Here is a 20,756-nt window from a genome sequence, read left to right on the forward strand (position 1 = left end):
AATAGACACAGATGGTAACTATTCTAATTTAAGTTTTCTCCTACACTTTGTTTTACTGGGTAATTCAGATCATGAGATCACAAAGGTTATTTACCTAGACATTTTAGAACAGTAATTTTCTTAAGATCTATGAGCTCAAATGTGTTCAATATATCTACCACTTGGCAAGGGATAGAGAGGAAATGTTTAATTTTTTAAAAAAATCTTATGGTAGTCTTGAGATAAGACACAAAGCAAATCAAACCAATTCTCTTGTGTTCTTGTATAGTAAGATCTCATTACAAAGAATGACATTACAATGCTTATCCAGTTACATTCCTGGTCACATCATAACCACCGTGTCAAAAAGATATATCAGATTACCTTGCTCACCAGTAAACAGGCTACAATGCAAAGGTGTTATAGCTACTGGCCTAAACACTTCTGTTCCATTATACTTATCCTCAATTAAGGACTTTGTGTGTTTGCCCAAGTACTGGGACTTGAACTCAGAGCCTGGGCAGTTTTCCTTTACTTTTTGTTGTTGTTGTTTCTGCTCCAGGCTAGTACTGTACCACTTGAGCCAAAGTTCCACTCTGGCTTTTGGGGTTTTTCTGTTTGTTTTTTGGGGGGACACAGTTAATTGGAGATAAGAATCTCACAGACTTTCCTCCCAGGACTGGCTTTGAACTATGATCCTGAGATCTCAGCCTCTTGAGTAGCTAGGATTACAGATGTGAGCCACCAGTGTACTTTTTTTTTTTTTTTTTTTGGCCAGTCCTGGGGCTTGGACTCCCTGGCTTCTTTTTGCTCAAGGCTAGCACTCTGCCACTTGAGCCACAGCGCCACTTCTGGCCATTTTCTGTATATGTGGTGCTGGGGAATCGAACCCAGGGCCTCATGTATATGAGGCAGGCACTCTTGCCACTAGGCCATATCCCCAGCCCCACCAGTGTACTTTTAATAAAGATTTAAGGACTTTTAATAGAAAAAATTAATGAGTCTATTTCAAAAACATGATTTAATTGTGTACAATATTTCCCATGTGAAATCTTTTATAAAATTGTTTCACCAAGGGTAATCAATGATACTTTTATTTTTTAAATACTCATAGAAATAGACCAAATTACATACTTGAACTAGAAATGTAAAGTATCAAACAAAGCTATAAAACATCTTCAGACAAAACATCTCAAGACAAAAAAAAAGGAATCTTGGATGAAGTAAAAATTATAAAGAGTAGGGCAACATCAGAACTTCAGTGATATTGTATGAGTAAAATATTCGTTACACCCCCATTCTGTCTGCAAAATGTGGAAATTTGATATGGTAGAATCGACTAGTCAAGTCTTAACTTTAGCTACAATCATTGGAACCACCTTGACCATAAGAACTTTTCCTGCATCTGTGTTTTCTTCTAGTACTATGGTAACAGGTAGTTTTATCATCTATTTCAATTGTAGGAAATGATACAGACTTCCTCCATTTGAGGTTATACAGCTTCTTGACTGCTTAAACAGCATTGGAGAATAGAGGGAAAGTTCATGGATTGCCTAATGAACTGCAGTTGACAACACAGCTCAATGTAAAAAGTGGTATTTGTGGTAGGTTTTCTTGCTTAGTTTTGGTACATCTTCTCCCTGAAGGAAACTCCCAAACGTAGCACTAATGTTTTCTATCCTACTTCTCTATGTTTTACTTTTTGTCTTTGGCTCCTAATTACTGCTTCTATTCCTTTCTAAAATTGCATTTATCTCTTTCAGTAAAAAGAACAGTAATAATATGTTGAACAACTCTGAAATAAATTTTGTCATGTAAAAAATTAATTACGCATTCCAAACCTGGTCACTGTAGTCCTCCGGGAATTGCCTCTGCACCTCAGGATCTGTAAATAATTGACAGATAATATTAATTGGCTTTGGATTAGTGAGCAAGCAGAGGATCACACATTAATATTTGATCAGAAGATGATAGCAGCCCTGGCAGGGGATCCAAGGGGGGCAGCTGAGGCTGCTATGCTGATGAGCACAAGGAAGGGCTCGGCAAGACACTCCCATTACCCTCCTCCAGAAATATAAAAAAGAAAAATTTTAAAGACCTGATGCTACTGTTAACTTTAGACTATTACCTACTGCAAAAATCTTGCCAACTGCAAATTGTCCTCAATATATTTTTTCCCAGAGAAAATGAGTTAAACCTGCTTGACTTTTCTTCACTAATCAGCAATCTCCTTTACATCGTTACAGATATTGCCTTGATAAACCTTAAGCATCAGTTTCAGACTAGGGAGAAAGGGAGAGGGGGAGAAGAATTCTTTCAAGGAACAAAGGCAAAACTCTGCACTTTTAAAAATAAAATATATTCTTTCCCAAGTGCTTATGAACTCATGAAAATACAGCTAAATTTAGATATTTTCTTCAATACAGAACCAAGACTTTTGGCTAGACACTTTTTACTATTGGCAAAAACAAATATTATTTTTCAATGATATTATATCTAATATAGACATGCTAAGAAACGCTAAATTTTCCTAGGAAAAAACACTACTTGAAAATCTATTTAGAGTAAAATCACTAAATGGGTCACTGGATTCTTAAATCATAATTGCAAGATAATCCAACACCATGTCTGTAAGTCAATATAGAAGTGTACTAATTAAAAGCTATTAGCCCTCCATTTACTATTGATTAGGGAAACAATCTTTCCTAATAAGAAAAAGACTTGGTACTCTAGAACCATAAAGGGGAGTAATCAGAATAATTTCTATGTGGGAAATCAGGTATCAATGCAAAAAGTATATGGGAAAATGCAGCATCTGAAGGTCTCCCCTTTCAACAATGACTTCACATTATATACTACTCACTTTCCCTATCTTTACAAACCACACTAAAACACCAATCCAGAGAGATACAGTTAATTTTCTATAGTGACAAAGCAAGAAGAAAAAAATGAAAGGTCTATCTGCTTACAATATTTAAATTCTAGAAATACCAGTTTTGAAACCATTAAAGCCAACTGATATTAAACCCAAGATAAACAACAAAAGCAGAAATATGAATACCAAAAGTAGAACTATTCAAAAAGTCACACCAAAAGTAGTGCTTACCAATATGATGAGTGTAAGAGTTGAAATTTATATGCAGACTACTTTGGCACTTGAGCTACCTTCTATTTGGCTTTAAAAGCAGAGATCATTTCTCTCTTTACCTTCATCTTGAACTACTAAGAAGGGACAAATGATGTGTCTACATGGTGAGTAGCAGAATTCTAGAATAATGTCTCCTGTAACACCTTTCAAAGCCACTCAGTGGGCCAGATGAAGAACCAGTTGCCTGTCTTTGGCCTGAACAGCTAAAATCACACAAGGAGTTGGCTTTCCTGAGACAGGAGGTCAAAGGTATTGAAACCAGCAAGAAAAGTCCAAATTACTGGGGACCAGAAAGACGCATTAAAAAATATTTGCATAGTCTTCACTGGTTGATCATTCCTAATCCAAAATTCTGTAGTCTATTATTTCAGTTTCCAGATTAGGAACGGTCAATTTGTACTAGGCCACCAAGGAAGAATTAGCTATCAGGATGCTTAACCAACATCCAAGTGAACCATGGAAAGAAAAGAGAAGGACCTTAAAAAAAAAAAAAAAAATTCAATGGCTGTAAGTCCTCAAGCATACCTAAATACTTAAAATTTGATCCAAACTCTAAACTACTGACAAGCTGAAAACCGTAAAATTATGTGTTGCTTATTCTTTTTCTTCCAATCGTCATGTAGCACTCTTCAGCTAGAAAAGTTCATACAGATATGACTCCAATATTAATCTTTAATATCATGTCCTCCTTGTAGTAGTTTATGCTTTTTCAGAACCACAAATATCAATAGAGATAATAAAGACTTTTTCTATCACTATGTTATAAAGAGACAAACATCAGACATCACAGTGTATGGCATATTGTTCAATTTTTAAAAAGTAAAGTGTTTGCTCATAAGTGAAAAAAAATTCTTAAATTTCTTTAAAAGTCTTATAATAAAAAATCATAAGAAACTCTTCACTATAAAACACAATTTTCAGGTACACAATATAGTACAACTGAAAACAAAACAAAAAGAACAATCTACAATGAAGGTAAAGATGACCCTGACATGTCAACAAAGAAGGCCATCCCAATCATACTATCCTAAACAAAGTCTTGATGGAAAGCAACATCAAAATTCCCAAGACCATCCCTAAAGGTAGAGCCCACATTTGAACAGAATGCTCCAAAATAATTCACATACTATTTACCACAACTCAAGCAAAAAAAAATTTAAGTTTAAATTTTTCAGTTTTAAGTCTTTTCTGTAAACCAAAAAGTAAACTTCATTTATCTTTTTAAAAGAAAACATAAATGTTTTTAAACCAGTCTAAATTATCAAGTTCTACTCAATTAGCTCAAAGATTCAGCCAGATTTTAATAAAACTAAGAAAAGCCATTTTGTAAAAATAAACTGCCAACAATTTATTTGAATTTTCTTTTGTACTAGAGAATGAAATCATTTTTTTCACATTAAATTGATCTCTATGCCACAATGTCACCAAAATATCGACATTAGAAATATCTGAGTTAAAAAGGTCCAAAGACAATCTGCTTTTCTCAAGCAACACAACACCCGCCCTACTAACAGTTTCAACATGGCACATGTACAAAACCTAGCACCCTGCAGTTAAGCAAACCGCCTTTAAATTTTCTGTCTGGCAGCAATCCACTTGTGTGTCTGTATGTTTTTACAAGTACTCTATGTATTTCATTGCGTCAGCTGCATTTCTTTGAGTTTTAAATGGTCTGGGAACATTTTATGAAATGTTCTATATCTTTATATGGAAAATAACATATACTGGAAAACTGCATCAGTCTAGTATTTATATATCTATTTCTTTATCCATCATCCAACGCTATAATTGCTAATGTTCCAAAACACCTTCTCACATTCATATACTTACCACCAGGTGCAGTGTCACCCAACAGCTAGCTTATAACATGAAAATCTACAGCTCAAAGTACAAGCATGGAGAAAAGTAACCCAAACATTTATTTAGACAATTGACAGTAAAAACAGTTATTAACATTTGTCACCATTTCCCCCAAGAATTGTCTCTAACAACAAAAAAAAAAAGTCAAGAATATAAATTGGGAGCTGGTGGTTCATACCTATCTATAATCCTAGCTATTCAGTAGGCTCAGATCTGAGGATCACAGTTCAAAGCCAGGCCATGCAGAAAAATCTGTGAGACACTTTTATCTCCACTAAACCACCCCAGCTGAAGTGCCTTGAGCAAAAGAAGCCCAGGGACAGTACTCAGGTTCTGAGTTCAAGCCCCAGTAACACCACCAAAAGAAAAACCAAAGAAAGACTAACAGAGTCATCTTTTCTTTATCAACTTTCTCCAGATCCAAGCACTAGTTTCTTACAGACTTAATGAATTTCATCCTTTTCCAGGAAAATACTTTTCAAAATATTGTATCTAACATACCTTGTCAACTACATTTACCATCGAATAGAGTCCACATATCTTTTAAATGAGCAGGCCTTAATCGAGCAGTTGGTTCTTAACAAGGTTTCACGTTCTGTCAATGTGGTGAGCCACCAACTTCTCCCAGCACTGTGCCATCTATCTACAAGGCTGCCTCCACAGAAAATGTGTACCACCTCTCTAGAAGGCCATAAGAGCATCACCACATTTAAAACAGACATTTCACTGTGCTGGACTCCCACAGCACAATCTCTTTCAGCAAACATGTCCATACCCAAAGGGCTATGTCTCAACAGCAGGAAAAAACTGATTTCCAGAACAAGCAGGTCTTACTTTTCTTCAATCTCACTAGTGAATGTTTCCTAGTTTTCTACTGCACATACTTTAAAATCTTTAATATGATATACCAGATTGCCACAGGATGTTTAATTAATAGAATAAGAATTTGGGCAAGACTTACTGGAAAGGTACTATAAATTATTTTACACAGGCTCCAAATCCTTGAGTTCTGCCTTAGGCTTAAAGTTCCTAGAAAACCTGGTAGACAGGTCTTTTACAAAAGAAATACAAAATAATTCATAAAAGTATTGTGGTTATATATGAGAGCTCATTTGCACACTGGTAACTTGTATGTGTATACACACATATTCTCTCTCTCTCTCTCACTCTCTCTCTCTCCCTCCCTCCCTCCCTCCCTCCCTCCCTTTCTCTTACTCCATACCAAACTTCCTTGTTTCCCTCTGTCATACCTATGAAACCATTTGAAGAGTTAAAGCATGACTTATTTTTCAATTGATTATTGAAAAACATACTGACTTCATTTTGTGTAACATCTATCTACAAGTGGACATCTTTGGAAATTTAGGAGAAGCTGCAAAGGGAGCAGTCAAAACCAGACTTTGCTTTCACTTTTAACATTCTAGGTATCAAGATAGAAAACATTATATTTAATGCCTACTGAATTGTATCCAATCATTATCTCTAGGATACTTCAGTCAGTGAAAGACAAAACATTAAACACCTTCTTAGCATGAAATAATAAAATTCTGCCTTTTGAAAAGAAAGGCTTGAATGTTAACCATAAATGATATAATCTCATTGTTCAATTTCATGGAATTTAAGATCCTAACTTCCTCTCCCCCAACCATAAATGTTAATCCAAGCTGTAATGAGATTTAATTTTCCAGATGAGAAGATGGGAATATCCTGCAAACAGGCCAACAGTCCACTATTCCAGTGTTTTGTCCCTAGTGCCGTTTTCCAACTCCATACATCAAAAATGCAGCCTCAGGGGGCTGGGGATATGGCCTAGTGGCAAGAGTGCCTGCCTCATATACATGAGGCCCTGGGTTCGATTCCCCAGCACCACATATACAGAAAATGGCCAGAAGTGGCGCTGTGGCTCAAGTGGCAGAGTGCTAGCCTTGAGCAAAAAGAAGCCAGGGACAGTGCTCAGGCCCTGAGTCCAAGCCCCAGGACTGACCAAAAAAAAAAAAAAAAAAAAAAAAAAAATTAAAAAAAAAATGCAGCCTCAGAAAATAGTCTAAGGAATTGTACCACTCTTTTGAGTACCAGCTCAATCTTTTCCAAAACACACTTAGAAATAAACTTTCTTTTAACGGTCAAGGAGAAAAGTATAATGCAGACTTAAAGTTTCCCAAGATTACAAACTGGACTGCAACAAATAAAGAGCTTCAAAGACATGGCCTATAAAAACCATTAAAGCTGCAAGAATTCACTTCACTTTATATTGTAAAATATCTGAATCATTCGTTCAGCATTTTAATTGAACACAATTATATGACAAAGTATTCCTTTTATACTTAAATTTTAGTTATTAAAAATAACATTTTAAAGCAATGTTTTAAATGTTCTTAGTTAAAATATCACCATGATTTCCTTTTTCTTGACAAAAAGGTTTGTCTTTTCTTTAAAAGTAAAAATTACTTTTTAATTACTAATTCAAAAATGCAAATTTGACCCTAAAATGTCAAAGGTATCTCAACTATTAAAAAAATTTCAAAGTACCATATTTGGTCTCCATGTACAAAAACAGAATGTTACTTTTTTAAAAATCAATTTCATGTATTAACTTTTTACTCTGAAACTTTAGTCTGAAGACTAAAGACACAAACACACTGAGTCATCTCAATTTTAAATCATTATTGCATTCTAGTGTTTTCCTCAATAGCGGAAACTAAAAATGCAATTATTATTTCACAGCAGGCAGCCTGATCACAGAAAGAGGTAACCATCTATATATGTAAAAAAAACACAAATTGAATTATTTAAGGAACAAGAGCAATACCCACCTCAGTATGGGAAGCAATGGAAAGTCACATGCCCAATTCCTTCTCAGACTAGCATACTCTGCCTTTCTGACATATCCTGCTCTGCTGTGGCTATTTATGCATAAACAGCAGACACTGACCTATTGTTTCCTGTTGCTGGAGTTATGAATGTAGTACAGTTACCAATTAAATGAATCAACAAGTCCTAAATACATTTGCTGTACAAATAATGAGTCTATTGACATAATATAGTAAAATCTAGAGAGTTTCATCTTTCCTTTTGGAGAAGGCTGATAGATTTGTAACCAAAACATGCCAGTACTTACTGGCATTTCCATATTTTTCCTTACTTCACCACATAAAGAAATATAAATCTGATCCTTAATCTAATTTATGCCCAATTTACCCCCAAATCAAAATAAGTAAAACTCCAAAAGAGCTTTAAAATGGAAAAGAAGGAAAAGTGTGCTGGGTTGGGGAGGAATTCAAAAGGGTATGTTCACTTACACTTTCTTCTCAACTACATCTTAGTTTCCCACTTTATTATTTAAATTTACATATTTAGGGGTTTTTTTCAATTGTTTCATCTTTTGGAACTAATTCTTAAAACCCATCAAATTAATGGGTAACACATTTAGACGAAAGTCACCTTTTTTGGGGGGAGGGCAAAAATCTCAGGCTTCATGTATTTTATCATATCTTTTTTGTTTGGAAGTTTTGTTTATATGCTTATTGTCCTGGGAATTGAACCCAGGCCCTCATGCATGCTAGGCAAGTGTTATACCATTGAGCTATACCTCAAAGCCCTATCCTATAGCTTGTGTTGTTGTTAGTTGTAGGGCTTTAAAGCTCAGGGTCAAGGCACTGTCTATGAGCCTCTTTGTGCTCAAGGGGAGTGTTCTACCACTTGAGCCACAACGCCATTTCCAGTTTTTGAGTGGTTAATTGGAGATAAGAGTCTCACAAGAACTTTTCTGCCTGGGCTGGTTTCAAACTGCGATCCTCAGATCTCATCCTCCTGAGTAGTAGGTAGGCTTTATCGGGGTGAGCCACCAGTGCCTGGCTTCCCATAGTTTTGTGGGGTTTTTTGTCACATTTTTATACCAAGAAATACATGTATTACAAAGGTAGCAATCCTGCATAAAGTTTTTTTAAATTATTTTTTGGCAGTACTAGGGGTTGAATTCATGGTCTCATGCCTGCTAAGCAGGTGATCTACCACTCCAGCCCCTTATTGGCTTGGTTATTTCCAAAGAAGGGTTTCACTGAATGCCTAGGCTGGTCTGAATTACAATCCTCCCACTTGTTCTTCCTCATGTCACTGAGGATAACAAGCAGGCACCAACCATTGTGCCCAGACATTATGTTTCCCCCACAGCTGAGTGTGTTTCACCCACTTATTGGCTGAGATCAAGTCTTGAAAACTTTCATGCCTAAGCTGTCAAACCACCGGTATTATAAGTTAGAGCCACCCTCCCCACCATTTTCATATAGTCTTTAGACATCAATACATTACATCTATCAAATTTGGCAAAAAGAGGTAATAGTTATTTATGCAAATATAAAACTACCAATGGAATGCTCACTAGGTGCCAATACTGTGACAGGTACTTTTATACAAGTTCCTGATTTTACCTCCAGGAGGTTAGGAGTATCATACCAGTTTTGTCATAATGAAAATAATAAGTTTGTCTCGGATTTTTCCTTTTCTTTCCTAGCTGATCTAAAATTAGAAAAATAGTATTCATTTGTGACACAAGTACTCTGAGGTGGGCGGCCCCATTGGTGAATAAGCCGTAGCTCTCTTCCCTCCAGGAGCTTACAGTCTAATTGAAAAACACAGAGAATTATACAAGTAGTTACCATGGGGCTTCCTAAATTCTATGCTAGGGATTAGCCTCATCAGAGAAGAACAGCTAAGGTTTCCAGGAAGAAGTGGAAGAAAAAGGACCCTACCATAGACCACAGCTCATTCCATGATACTACACTCCCCTTCCAAACAATACATACATGACAGGAGGTATTCTGAGGTCAGATCTCACAGTTCATGTTTCTTTGTTTTTATTTGGTTTTCTGTTTAGGTCCCTTATTTTATTTAGTGTTGTCTCCTAAAAAGCATCTAGTCTGTTATAAATACCCAACAAATATTTAGTGCAGAACAGAACAGTGTAACTCATTAAATTCCTTGTCTCCCCAAGTAGATAAAAGGCTAATTTCAAAACATTGAAAACAAGCCATTAAATACTATAGGCTTCCTAAAGATCATATTGGCCTGTAACAAGAACACCATAAACATTAGCTGTTGTGGTAAGGTTAGCCCCAATGGAGAAATAAGCAAACACTATAAATTAGATGGCTGCAGACATTCAGGTGTGCCTCAAATTGGAAATATGGGTGTTCCTGAAATAAACCTTTATAAACCCAATTAAATGTCCTATTACCTTCTCTTACTTACTTAGAAATGTTATAACTTCATCAGAAACCGATTTTCTCTACATTGTCAGTGGTTTCAAATCCTTAAGCTACCGTTTATTTGCTTCTGGGCATCTGTTTGCTAATGATGTGTAAACATCAAATGCACTAGAGACTCTCCAGATTTCCAGAAACCCTGAGGTGAATCTGTACAAAATGAAGGACCTTGCTGCTAATTTCTTTGCTTTCTCAGTTTATAGACAAGTTTTCAAAAATAGAAGTCTACTAGACATTTTTGTGGTAACAATCATACTACTACATCTATCACTTACTGAATGCCTAGGCATACAGTCAGTGATATAGGTGGTTTAATTTACCTTATTGAATCATAACAACCCTGCCTAGTAAGGAAATGTATCCTGATTGTATAAATAAGAAAAGTAAGGCTCACTAAGGGCAAATTTATAGTTAAGTAACAGAGCTGGGATTCAGCCTAGATCTATCCAACGCCAAAGAATCCAACATTGGCTTTCTTCTTTGGCTTTATTTATTTATGTCCTCCTGTTGATCTGTCTTCTAGTCATTATTGTGACTCAACAATAAGAATACATCTGGACAAATAACTAAAACATGTTGTCAAGAAACAGGCCTTAGCAGATTATGAACGAGAGCTTTCCAATTCCTCTATTTAAACTTCTCTGCCAAGTTTAGGATATAAATACAATGACTCCAAAGTAGTACCCAATTCAACTAGCAAATACAATATTCAAAAGATAAATTCATATTGAAAACTTAGAATAACTTTGAAGGGCAGAGATTATCTTTGTATCGTCTATGAAGAAATGATTTGCTAAACAGTAAATGAGAACAAAGCAAAAATGTTTTCCTACTTAAGAAAATGTGTTTTGAAGTACCTCTGCATCAAACTGACAACTCTAATGCTGGGACCAAATTAGTGCACAGAGGGTGGATGAAAACTGACATTCCTGCAAGTGTTTCCCAAAACACCATGCCTGTCCACAAGATTTTCTCAAACTACAATTCTCCTTTCTCCTAGGAACACTAAGGCCTGCCCCTTTCTCTCCCATCAGAGAAGCAATGCATGTAACCCATACTACTTTTTATAGTGATAAAATATATATGTCACTAAAATTTGCTATTTTTGCTATGTTTAAGTGTGTATTGCTATTGCTGTAAGTGCATCCAACTGTTGTACCTACCACAAGTCACCATCATCTCTCTATGGAACTTTTTGTTTGTTTGTTTTGCCAGTCTTGGGGCTTGAACTCAGAGTCTGAGCACTGTCCCTGGCTTCTTTTTGCTCAAGGCTAGCACTCTACCACTTGAGTCACAGAGCCACTTCGGGCTTTTTCTAGTTATGTGGTGCTGAGGAATTGAAACCCAGGGCTTCGTGTGTGCTAGGCAAGCACTCTACCACTAACCCATATTCCTAGCCCCTTTCCAGAACTTTTTATCTGGAACTCTGAAATCTACTGAACACCACCCTCTTCCCATTCTACTTTGTCTTTATTAATTTGACCTCTCTAGGAACTTCATGTAAGTGTCATCATACAGTATTTGTCCAATTGTGACTGGGTTATTTTACTTGGCATAAATGTCTTCAAGGTTCTTCCATGTTGTAGCATACACTGAACTTCTTTCCTTCTTAAAGCTGAAGAAGAGCCCATGATATGCATATAGTACATTCTTTATGCATTATCCCATCAATGAACACTGGGATTAGCTTTTACCTTTTGCTTATTATGTGTGTAACATGATAATGTAATATTATAATAATATAATGCTATAAATATGTGCATACAAGTATCTGACAACTCCCTGTTTTTACTTCTTTTGGGTATATGCCCACTAGCAGAATTGTTGGATCATATGGTAATTCTACATTATAATTTTTTGAGAAACTATACTATTGTCCCTATACTTCAACAACTTTATGTTGTAAACCTATTGTTAACTGTCTAGAATTCTTAGCCTAAGCATTATGAACAAACCCATCCAATCTCTATTTCTTAATTATTCACCTCCAAGTCTAACCAATGTAGCAATTCATTTGCCCTCTAAACTTCATGTGTTCATCTTTCTCCCCTTCCTACTCTCCATAGCAGAGCCTTTCAAAAGCTTTGCTTACGTATTGTGACATATAAATGTGGCCAACAATTACATGACTCAACATTCAATCTAACTGCTCTTTTTCAAAAATTAAAGACCAAGAATCATGTTCTAGAAAAAATGTGCAATGGTAGGAGAGGAGAAGAAAAAGAAGGGGAGGGGAGAGGGAAGGAAAGAGAAGGGGAGGGGAAGTCTTTAACAATTAAGTAGCTAGGCAGTCCCAAGCCCTGACTTCCCTCCTCTCTCCAGTCTATTCTCTATAGTCCTCTTTCTTCAAGCCCAAGGGGATATATACACTATCAATCTTTTTGCAGCTTTCCTAGGCCTCAGGTTCACATTATCATCGTTACACAGCTTATATTTTGATATTTGAACTGTTCCTTTACACATATCTTAACTCCTTTGTGCCTCTCACTCTGTCATACTCACTTGACAATCAAACTTCAGGCTTGTTAAATGCAATTCTTAACCAGCATCCCTGTAGAGGACTATCTGTAGACAAAAACAGCTAGGCTGAAGAGCCCTTTAACTCCATGATCAATAACTACAATGCAATTCAATTAACTATATCACATTTTCTTTCATTTACTCACCATAAGCTCTCCTCAGTGATAATTTCGTATTTTTTCCTCCCCTTTAAATCTCCAGAGTTCTCTATTCTCTTATGGTTATTACCTTAGTTACAATTTCACTGAGAAAACAAAGCAGTCAGAAGAGAACCACCATAGCTGCCCTCTACCACCTCTATCCACCTGTCCCTCCGTTCCATACACTCTGCCTGCATCCTGTTACAGAAGAATGGGCTGTGCCCTCAAAGGGGCCACTCTCATTCATTTTAAAAGAAGTATCCCAACTCCTCTCATCAACTCATACATGGCCCCATTAATTCTCCCATTTAATTAATCTTCCCTCTCCAATTGATTTTTCTCATCAGCCCACATGCTAGTGCTAAGCCAAGCCCACTAACCTCACTTCTCTCATTCTCTTTATTTTCTTCACAAGAATAGCTGCTCACTTCCATTAGTTCTCTTTTAGTTTAGTTTTGTTTTCCAGAGCTGGGGACCGAACTTGGGCCTTGCGCTCACCAGGCAGGCGCTCTTCCGCTGAGCCAGATCCCCAGCCCCTGCCATTAGTTCTCTTATTCTCTTGCAACCATGCCAATTAAACTTTCATCCCAACATTTCTCTGGAACTACTCATGAACCAGTGGCAACAGCCATGGCCTTCCTTTAATGCTAATGTCAATGATCAGTCTTCAGTCTTGACCCATAAGACCTATCTCAAACTGTAACTGTTTGCTCCTCCTTGAATCACACCTGTGGCTTTCAGAGAAGCTACTCTCCTATCTCAATGGCTTCTCCTCGAGCTTCTTGCTAGCTTCTTCCTATTGATGGCCCCCACAGTTCGGCCTTGTACTTTTTGTCACTTTTGTCTTGATGTCCTCCTTTGCTTGCTTTCAACCCCATCACTTCAAACACAAATAATGTCCTCCCAACTTTAATTGGACTATCTTAGACCTCCCCCACCTCCAGATTCACTATCTAACCTCCTGCTCTACACTTCTACTTGTCACTCCAAACTATGATCTTACTCTCACATCTCAGATCCAATGTGTCAGCTAATCCTGTCAACTGAATCTTTTAAGACATACTCAAATGGTATGAGTATTTACTATATAATTTATCTATCATAAATTTCACTATCACTCCTTCCCTGTCACATGATTTCATCAACCTGGATTACTACAAGTACCACATAACAGGGGTCCTTGCTTCAGCCTCAAATTCCCTAGTCTGCCCTCAAAACTACAGACATTCTGTAAAACTCTCATGTGGTACTGTTCTCAACTGTCCTCCCTTCCTCAGAATATGGCTCTTTTGCTACCACTCTCCTCCCCAAACTTTGCCCCAGCCTCTCATGTTTACTAGCTGCTCTTCCAACATACATGCCATGCTTCCAGTTCATGGCTTTTTCCTTGCTGTTCAATCTATCAGCTAAATAGTAAGAAATATACATTTATCTATGAATTAGTCATCAGACCTTTATTTACTAATTAGTTTCCCAATAGCCTTCTTCAACCACCTTACTTGAAATTGTAATTTCTCAATCCCCATCATTCTAACTCCCTTTTCCTATGCAATGCTAGTCCTTAGTTCATTTTATCATCAACCAGGCTACAATAGTTGTTTTGCCCTTGTTACAATGTTTCCTTCATGAAAGTAAGAGGTTTTTCCATTTTATTTACTACTATAACCCTCTAGAATATGGCCTAGCACATAACAGGGAGGGAGGAAGGGAGGTAGGGAGGAGAGAGAGAGGAAGGAAAGAGAGAGGAAGGAAAGAGAGGGAGGGAGGGAAGGAAAGAAAGAGGGAAGGAGGGAAGGCAGGCAGGCAGACAGGCAAGCAAGCAAGAATAAAATACTTCTTTAAACAAATAATTTGACAATATACATCAAAACCATTAACAATGAGTTGAGTATGATGACATACGCTTGTAATGCCAGTACTGAGACTAGAGGCTGATTGTGACCAGCCTGGGCTACTTAATTGAGGTGCTTTTCCAAGAAACAAAGGAGAGAGTTCAGAGGTAGAACACTTGCCTACTATGTTAAATCTCTAGAACCTGTAGGCATTTGTAATGACTTTTTGAGTAGGACTCCAATATCTCAGGAAGTAATAGCACAAATTGGCAAAACACAATTGCATCAAATGAAAAGGCTTCTGCATATCAAAGGAAACAATTGCCAGAGTGAAGGGACTACCTAAAGAATGAAAGAAAATCTTTGACAAAAAATTAACCTCCAAACAAAGAAATAACTAAAAATTAAACACCAGAGCAAACAATCTAATCAATAAATGAGTAAATGAAATAAGCAGTCTCATGCTTTTCAAAATAAGTACAAATAGCTAATAAATACATGAAGAAAATGTTCAACTGCTTTAGGTATTAAGGAAATGCTGAGATTCCCGAACACCAGTGACTCTTGCCTGTAATCCTAGATACTCAGGAGTCTGACATCTGGAGGATCATAGTTCAAGGCCAAGCTGAGCAAAAAAGTCCACAAGACTTAATCTCCAGTTTACTGTGAAAAGGCTGGACTAGAGGCCTGGCTTAAATGGTAGAGCACCAGCTATAAGAAACAAAGTCAAGCAAGAGCCCAAGTTGTCTCTTTAATAGCTACACATCTCAAAAGTCATTCCAAAGGAATGATCTGAGATGTATTTTCTAATGTGTGTGTGTGTGTGTGTGTGTGTGTGTGTGTGTGTGTGTGTGTGTCCTGGGACTTGAACTCAGAGCCTTGGTGCTATCTCTGAGCTTTTATGCACAAAGCAAGCACTCTTCTACTTGAACTACAGCTCCACTTCTGACTTTTTAGTGGTTAATCGCATATAAAGAGTGGTATGGACTTCTTTGCCCAGGCTGGCTTCAAACTGCAATTCCCAGATCTCAACTTCTTGAGTAGCTAGGATTACAGGTGTGAGCCACTGGCACGAACTTCTTAATGTTTCCTTCAAGCACTGTTTCAAAAGCTAGAAAAGGAACATTATATGTGGAAGCATATATCAGTAGTTTTCTCCTATTTAAAACCAAATAGTATTATATTGTATGCACACATATTTTTGTCTGTTCACCAGTTGATCATAGTTGATTGATAGAAATGCTAATTTTTGTCATATTTCTATTTACAAACACCACCTCCCACCCTCATCCCATTCCTGTCCTCCTTCTCTTCCCAGAATCATCTTGAGGCTAGTGTATAGGATTCCCATTTATACTTTTAAGACATATGAATAAGTAAATATGGCAAAATGGAATTGTTCTTCACTTTTTAACACTTACACATTTGGTATACTGTATATAAGGTTTTTAAGCTGTTTCCTCCTCCTCAAAGAAAAATGGAACGTGACTGTTTTTCTCAAGCTAGCCTTGAATTTCTACTCTCAAACAATCCTCCAACATTAGCCATCTAAGAGCTGGGTCACTGTGTCCAATAAAATTCTTTTAAATTTTTTCATTGTCCTTCACTTCCCTTCTCTTCTTCCTTCCTTTTTGCAATCTTTTTTTTTTTTTTCCAGTGCCAGGGATTGAACCCAGAAACTTACACACATTAAAAAAAGCCTCCACCACTAAGCTAAATTCCCAATTGCTTTTTTTTTTTTAATTCACTCATAAGTATGGCTTTTAGGGCAGGGGAGATTGCTGTTTTAGTGCAAGTCTAAATAAAGCTCGAACTCAGGACCTAGGATATGTCCTTGAGCTTTTGTGCTCAAGGCTGGCACTCTACCACTTGAAGGACATCTCCACTTCTGACTTTTCTGATAAAAGTCTCGCTGACTTTCCTGCCTGGACTGGCTTTGAACTACAACCCTCAGTTCTTAGCCTCCTGGGCAGCTAGGATTGCAGGCGTAAGCTACCAGCACCCAACTCACAAGTATGTTTTTGAGACTTATCCATGTTGTTTCAAGTAGACTGGGGACATTTATTCTAATTAGTAGATAATTCTCCACTCATAAGTAAGAATTTATCAATTCCCCTTACTGATAGTAATTTAAGGTTTTAGTATTTTTCTGTTGCCAAAGAAAACAACAAAAACCAACCATGTTTGGATACCTTTGATAATTCTACTTATGTAGGAGAATTTTCTACTATGTATACTTATTGTGATTACTGGCTCCTAAGGCAGAGCACTTTCCACTTCTCTAAAGGACTCGTTTCTGGTCCCACTTGGTTCTCCCAATTGGTTCTTACCAATACCTGGCACTATTCAAATTATAAATGTTTCCTTTACTCTCAGGTTCAGATAGCATCTCATGATTTTATCTCCTTCCTCTCTAGTAATATATTATTTTATAATATTATAATAAAAATTATTATTTACCATCTGGATCTAATTATTAACTGTGTGGATCTTTTTCCCCACAACTTCAGCTGTTCAAATGTATTTATTTTGCCTATTTTTATTTTCTTTGACTTCCTTAATTATTTTCGGTCTTAAGCCTTGCAAAAATTCTTTGAATCTGAAATCTTTCTTTTTATTCTGTTTATAGTTCCTTTTGCCAAGCCAAAGTTTTACATTCTAGTCAAACTATCTTTTCCATTGTAGTTTGTACTTTATTTAAGAAATCTTTTCCATCCTAGATACCTAAAAATATTCTTACAGATTCTTTTTAATCTAGTTTTATTTATACATATATGCACACATATATATTCTCACATGTACATGTATGTTTCTTTTTACAGGTCTGAGGATTCAATCCACAGTCTCATTTATGCTAGGCAAGTGCTCTTCTCCTTAGCTATATCCAAATACCCTAGTTGTAATTTAATTTGATGAAACTATAAGTAAAATGGTCTTTTCAAATGCATAGTCAACTGTCTATGCAATTGTGACCATCAGACCTGCCTGGTCATACATAGCTTTTATATTCCTGATTCATAAGGCAAGAGACAAGGCCTTCTTTATATAAAAAAAGTTCAAGGGAAGGGTTTAATAATTTCTTAGTATCATATAAATATGGCACATCATAGCTACTGATATGCAATGGGAGAGACTATACTGGATCAATTTTTCTCATATCTGAAAAAAGAAAGAAAGAAAGAAAACAAGACCTGATTCATCTTTACCCAACAAAACAGCACAGTGAATCCAAAAAGACACTGTACCATATAGCATGAAAAAAGAAGTTAGGCAAAAAAAGCAGTGATCTGACATGTCTACCAGCTTTTGTTTACACTTATGATACCAAGCTTTAGGAGTTTCACAGGAATACAAAGCTAAACTTTGACATAGCTCTCAAAATTCACAATCTCAAATATTACTTTTTTACTCTTTTCTAAAGACTAGATTTAGAAAAGGACTACTTAGGGGCTAGGGATTTGGCCTAGTGGCAAAGAGTGCTTGCCTCATATACATGAAGCCCTGGGTTCGATTCTGCAACACCACATACACAGAAAACGGCCAGAAGTGGCACTGTGGCACTGTGGCTCAAGTGGCAGAATGCTAGCCTTGAGCAAAAAGGAGCCAGGGACAGTGCTCAGGCCCTGAGTCCAAGCCCCAGGATTGGCAAAAAAAAAAAAAAAAAAAAAAAAAAAATTAAAAAAGGAATAGGAAAAAAAAATTTACAAAAAAAGAAAGAAACAAACAAAGAAAAGGGCCACGTAGGGAAAGGATTCCTCCAACAGTTACAGTGTTAAAAGAAATGGCTCATTTGGTACTACAGTGATCATTACTGAACATGATTCATAGTTATATTCTTGAATAAACTAACAAATTATTTCACAAATATAAATTCCTGTGTAATTATATTTTTATATAATGTTGCATTAACCACAATAATTTACATAACATAACTAATATCAAGCAGTTAAATTTAAATCCTTTGTTCTCTGACAAAGAAAAAGAACACCATTTTAAATTAATGATATGTTTCTAATCCTATCAGGCATTCTTGAGGAGGTTCATAAAACAGACATTGAAATTTTACCAAATAAATTCATTGGGCTCAATTCTATTATAAAAATTCCCAGGAACCATCAATGAAAGCAAATGTTAATTTAATATTTTACTCCTTCCTTCTCTAGACATTTATTATAACTTAACTCATTAAGGATTATCATTTTTAATAGTATTTCTTTACAAATGTTATAGTACAACTACAGTATAATTATCTTGCCAGTTACAAACTGTCAGCATTCTATGTGCTTTACAGTACATTTCACATATACTTGTAAACTCAATGGTCAAGTAAACAAAAAGTTAGTCTTTGGTTTAAAATGATTCATTATGCTTAATAAGTTCAATTAGACACAGTATGAGGTTTTCCTCAAAGCCATACAATTATAATACAAATATTATATTGTTCAAATATTTTCATTGCTGTACAAGTTCATTTTTAATAGAAACTGACTCAAAGAAACCTGGAACAAACATATCATAACCAAGTAGCAGATCCCAAAGTATCAGGCTAAAAAAACACTATTCTTCAGTTCACACAATTCAAACAATCAAATCAGAAAACAATCCCTTCTATATTAACAAAACAATGGCCATTAGTTTCCAGTGATGCTATCTAAAAACAAATATTTAAACAAGGAGAACTAATGATTCAAAGATTGCACTATCAATACTGACAATATTTTAAAAACTGATCAAGTACATATTATTCATTAAACTATAGTTTTGTCAATGAGTCTGAGAGTGAAGTAAAATTCTTTATGCAGACAATTCTCTTCATTTAAAATGTAAATCTGAAAACAACCAATAAAGACCAAATCCTACTAGAAAAAAAAATGATGCAGTTAGGCAGGAAACTAATCATATTCAAACTAAAGGTGGAGATAAAACAGTATCTTCATAACAAAAATATTATAAACAGCTCTATTTAAAATTACTTGTTCAAGATGTAATTTGCTGTCCTGCAGGGTCAGACATTAATGTAACAAATATTATATAACCTAAACACTGACCACAGATGTAACTCTTGTTTTTAAATAAGAAAGAACCATTGACCAACATAAGCAGTATTTTTAACTAGACAATCAGCAAACGTGTGACATCTGAAGTCATCCCTCCATGAATATTTGACCATATATACCTGTCTCAATAAATTTATATAATTATACACAATTGCAATTTAGAATGAAATTTAGAAAGGATAGGCAAGTCAGTCATTGCAAACAGCCTTTGTGGTACAGATCAGGAATAACTTCTAATACCGCCCAAAAGAGGGAGGAGTAGCTTCAAATTATTAAAACTATATGCTTTCTAAGAGAATTCCTAAGGATCTACATTATGTTCTAGTTTACCAAACAGACTTTATTCTGCTTTATACAACACCCCTATAATGTGAGATTAAAATATATCTACAAGTTAGTCTTTTAGAAAAATATAGCACATTGTACATATACAAATAACAAACTGCTATATTATAATTCAGAAGAAAAAGAAACAATTATAAAGACCAGTGTGGTCCTTGGTCTCAAAGAGACTTAATAAGCTTTTGTTTTGTTTTGTTTTGTTTTTGTTTATGTAGTACTGAGGAATCAAACCCAGAGCCTCATACATACTAGACAAGTACTCTACCACTATGCCACATTCCCATCCCAATAAGCTCCTTTTAAATCTTCGTAACAGTCCTACCACAGATGATGAAGAAACCAAATCTTTGAGGTTAACTGTCCCCCAGTTATGTAGCCAAAATCAATCTCAAGTTTGACTTCAAAGTCCAAACTTGCATCTGTACCAAGCTGCCCACCCCCAATGGTTAAACAGGTTTCATGGGCCAGTCTCAGGAGCTAAATGTTATGGATGAATTTATTTCCAAGGAAATTTATGCCTTAAATTCCAAATACTATTTTACAATTTGGTATAATGTGAATCTTTGTAAAATTACAAATTTTTGATATATCAAACATCTATGAGTTCACAAACAAGT

General features: G+C 35.9%; 1 protein-coding gene across 9 annotated transcripts in view; it reads right to left on the reverse strand.

The window, feature by feature from the left end:
• The window catches only part of Dennd1a (DENN domain containing 1A), a 453,328-nt gene that overhangs the window by 350,884 nt on the left and 81,688 nt on the right, over nucleotides 1-20,756 (reverse strand). For all 9 annotated transcript variants that reach the window (XM_048342185.1, XM_048342167.1, XM_048342121.1 and 6 more), the window contains one exon: nucleotides 1,821-1,864. In XM_048342185.1, the coding sequence (XP_048198142.1) occupies nucleotides 1,821-1,864 (44 nt within the window). The remainder of the gene's footprint in view (nucleotides 1-1,820; nucleotides 1,865-20,756) is intronic.

The sequence above is a fragment of the Perognathus longimembris genome, chromosome 1, assembly GCF_023159225.1.
Source record: "Perognathus longimembris pacificus isolate PPM17 chromosome 1, ASM2315922v1, whole genome shotgun sequence".
NCBI classification, from domain to species: domain Eukaryota; kingdom Metazoa; phylum Chordata; class Mammalia; order Rodentia; family Heteromyidae; genus Perognathus; species Perognathus longimembris.